This window comes from Kogia breviceps, chromosome 1 (assembly GCF_026419965.1).
Source record: "Kogia breviceps isolate mKogBre1 chromosome 1, mKogBre1 haplotype 1, whole genome shotgun sequence".
In the NCBI taxonomy this organism is placed as follows: Eukaryota; Metazoa; Chordata; class Mammalia; order Artiodactyla; family Physeteridae; genus Kogia; species Kogia breviceps.
The window spans coordinates 56,831,462-56,834,577 of record NC_081310.1 but is presented as its reverse complement, the minus strand read 5'-3'; the positions used below and the strand labels follow the sequence as shown (position 1 = coordinate 56,834,577).

The following is a 3,116-nucleotide window of genomic DNA, read 5'->3' as shown; positions in this document are numbered from 1 at the left end:
TATCACCCGCATGGATTAGAAGGTTTAAGATTATCAAATGTCAATTCTCCCCAAATTGACCTATAAATTTAATGCAACCATATTTGAAGACAACTATGGTTTCTAGACAATGACAAGATAATTCTAAAGTAATATGAAATTTTAAAAATAATACAGTAAATTTAAAATTGAATAAAATAAGATTAATGCTGTAAAAGAGACACATATGAGATTCTACAATAGCACAGAGGAAGGAAGAATAGGTTCGATTAGGTAATTCAGGGGAGGCTCCTCAAAGGAGGTACCATTTGAACGGGCAGTTGAAAGATGACTGAGGACTTCCCACGTGGGCATTGATTTACTTAGGCTTTGCTGAGCATAAAAAACTACAACCCATCTCACTCAGTCAGGTAAGGGGCTTGCACGTGCAACTGTCCAGGAGAGAAGTCTCATAGAAATCTCTGGTGAGGACTTCCCTGGTGGCACAGTGATTAAGAACCCACCCGCCAATGCAGGGGACATGGGGTTCGATCCCTGGTTAGGGAAGATCCCACACGCCGTGGAGCAACTCAGCCCGTGCACCACACCTACTGAGCCTGCGCTCTAGAGCCCAGGAGCCACAACTACTGAGCCCACGCGCCACAATGACTGAAGCCCACCTACCCGAGAACCCGCGTGCTGCAACTACTGAAGCATGCACACCTAGAGCCCGTGCTCTGCCACAAGAGAAGCCACCACAATGAGAAGCCTGCACACCACAACGAAGGGTAGCCCCCGCTTGCCGCAACTAGAAAAAGCCTTCGTGCATCAACAAAGACCCAATGCAGTGGAAAAAAAAAAAAAAAAAAAACCAAAAAAACAAGAAGAGAAATCTTTGGTGAGACCTCACGGTTTCTGGGCTTGGAGGGCAGTTCTGGATCTGAGGTTCCTTTCCTGATCTTAGCAGCCAGAACCCCTAAATAGTTAATGTAGTCTTCTGTCTGTCTCTATCTTTTCTTGCCTCCTCCTACCAATTTTTAATGTTATTATTAAAAATCACCATCGACGTTTACTGAGATTTTATGAAAGGACAGACTAAGGATCGCCACTGCCAGCTCTACGTTATTCAATACAATTAAACCATGGGCTTAAATGGTTCAAATTTAGCCCATCATCATACATTCCTATAGATTTCATCCAGTAGCTAAATCTGGGGGAGGAAAAGAAAAAGGACCCACACAAAATTTTCCCAGTTGAAGACATTTTTATTCTAGTAGCCACCTCAGTCACTGGCAGGATGGGCCTGTCCTCCGCGGGGGCAATGGCGCGTTTGGGAGAGGATGGGGGCCCTGCACTGGGCGGGCGGGGCGGGGCAGCTGGGGGATGAGGCAAAGGGCTATGTGACAGTGATAGGTCACAAAGGGCATCAGAGGATAAATAGGCTGTGCCAGGGCCTTAGGCCGAGAAAGTGGTTACTTCTCTCACTAGGACTGACGTTCACAGCCGCTTGGGGAGATAAAAACCCAGAAGCGGAAGTGAGCTGAGGCCGAGGGGGAGCCTACCATACCTCTCTACACACTTGAAGAGATTCAGCCTGGGGTCCAGCCGCCCTACAGTGTCCCCGCTGTGACCATCAGTGCCCCTACCCACACCCCTGCCTCTGGGAGACCCTGAGGCAAAGGTGGGGGCCTGTGGGCTGGGCTTGGAAGACCTGCCATAAGGCCGCCTGCGTGACACAGGAGCACCGCAGCTCGCTCTGCTCTTCGGCTCATTAGGCCGAGGGAGGGAAGAGCCAGGGGCCCGCCTTAACCACGCTGCCTGGCAGTGATCGAAGACAGCCATGAGTGGGGACTCTCTGCTCCCGTATCACATGGCCCAGAGCAGCACCGGGCTGGGCCTGTTCAGAAGCACCATGGGGGAGCTGCAGCAGCAACTGTACAACGGCGAATACGACATATTCAAGTACGCGCCGATATTCGAGAGCGACTTTATCCAGATCACGAAGAGGGGACACGTGATTGACATGCACAACTGTGTCTGCATGGTGACCGTGGGCATCGCATCCACAAGCCCCGTCCTCCCACTCCCAGACATCATGCTGCTGGCCCGACGGGCCACCGGCTGTGAACAGCACGCTGCGCACAGCCAGCCCACCAAGGGGAAGAGCCACAAGGTTGCCAAGACCTTAGAGCTCACCAGGCTCCTTCCCTTGAAGTTTGTGAGGATCTCCATGCACGACCGTGAGAAACGACAGCTGCGCGTGAAGTTTGCCACTGGCCGCTCCTTCTACCTGCAGCTGTGTGCCCCTCTGGACGCGCAGGAAGACCTCTTCGCCTACTGGGAAGAGCTGATTTACCTCCTGCGACCACCAGTGGACGGTCACAGCCGCACCTATGCCGTTCCAGCCGGGGACATGATCTGCAGGACTCTGTTCGAGGAGGAGGAGGAGGACGGGAGGAGCCCGGCAGTGGAGGATTTCCAAGGAGAGTGGGATGAGGACCAGGTGAGCATCAGGAGCCTCCACACGCCCTCTGAGGTGGCCGCGGTCGGGTCTGCAGCTTTTGCTGGCGGGGAGGGGATCCAACTGGACTCCCACAAGCCCGATACCATGTCCGATGTGGCCACTGCCAAAGCAAAACCTACAGTGCTTGACAAAGAGTCAGCATCGCGCGCAACGACAAAGGTGGAGACAGCAGGGGTGGCAGGCGGCACCGCAGCGGGTGCTTTGAGCGTGGCAGAGATCAAGTCTCCTGCCCCCGAAGAGCAGAGCACGGCCATAGCAGACACAGCCAGCAAGGGTCCAGGAGCAAGTAAAACCAACACAGCCACTGGGGGCACTGCGGGGAACAAGACCATCCAAAAAGCAGCCGGCCCGGGCTCAGGCAGCCGGAGAGCCACTAGAGACGACCAAAAGGAGAAAGGCCACGGCAGCCCGGGGGACAACAAGCAGGGCACTGCTCACAAAGCCATCAGCCGTGCTCCCATCACCAACGAGTCCAGGACCTCGCACAAATCGGGCAGGAGCTTACCTACAGCAAGTTCAGGTTCCATCACCAAGAGACTCAGCAGGATCGGCTCTTTCTTCAGGAATGTCAGAGCCAAGCTTACGACAAAGACAGTGTGGCCTCATCACGCGACGAGTATGTGAGCATCCCGCC

At 53.7% G+C, this 3,116-nt stretch overlaps 1 protein-coding gene across 1 annotated transcript; it reads left to right on the top strand.

Moving 5' to 3' along the window:
- Window positions 1–1,798: 1,798 nt before the first annotated feature.
- Window positions 1,799–2,815, top strand: LOC131753391 (Golgi-associated RAB2 interactor protein 4-like; the record flags this gene model as incomplete). Its single annotated transcript, XM_059058672.2, has 1 exon — window positions 1,799–2,815. A coding segment is annotated over exon 1 (1,017 nt), but the record flags the coding sequence as incomplete, so codon positions are not given.
- Window positions 2,816–3,116: the final 301 nt, after the last annotated feature.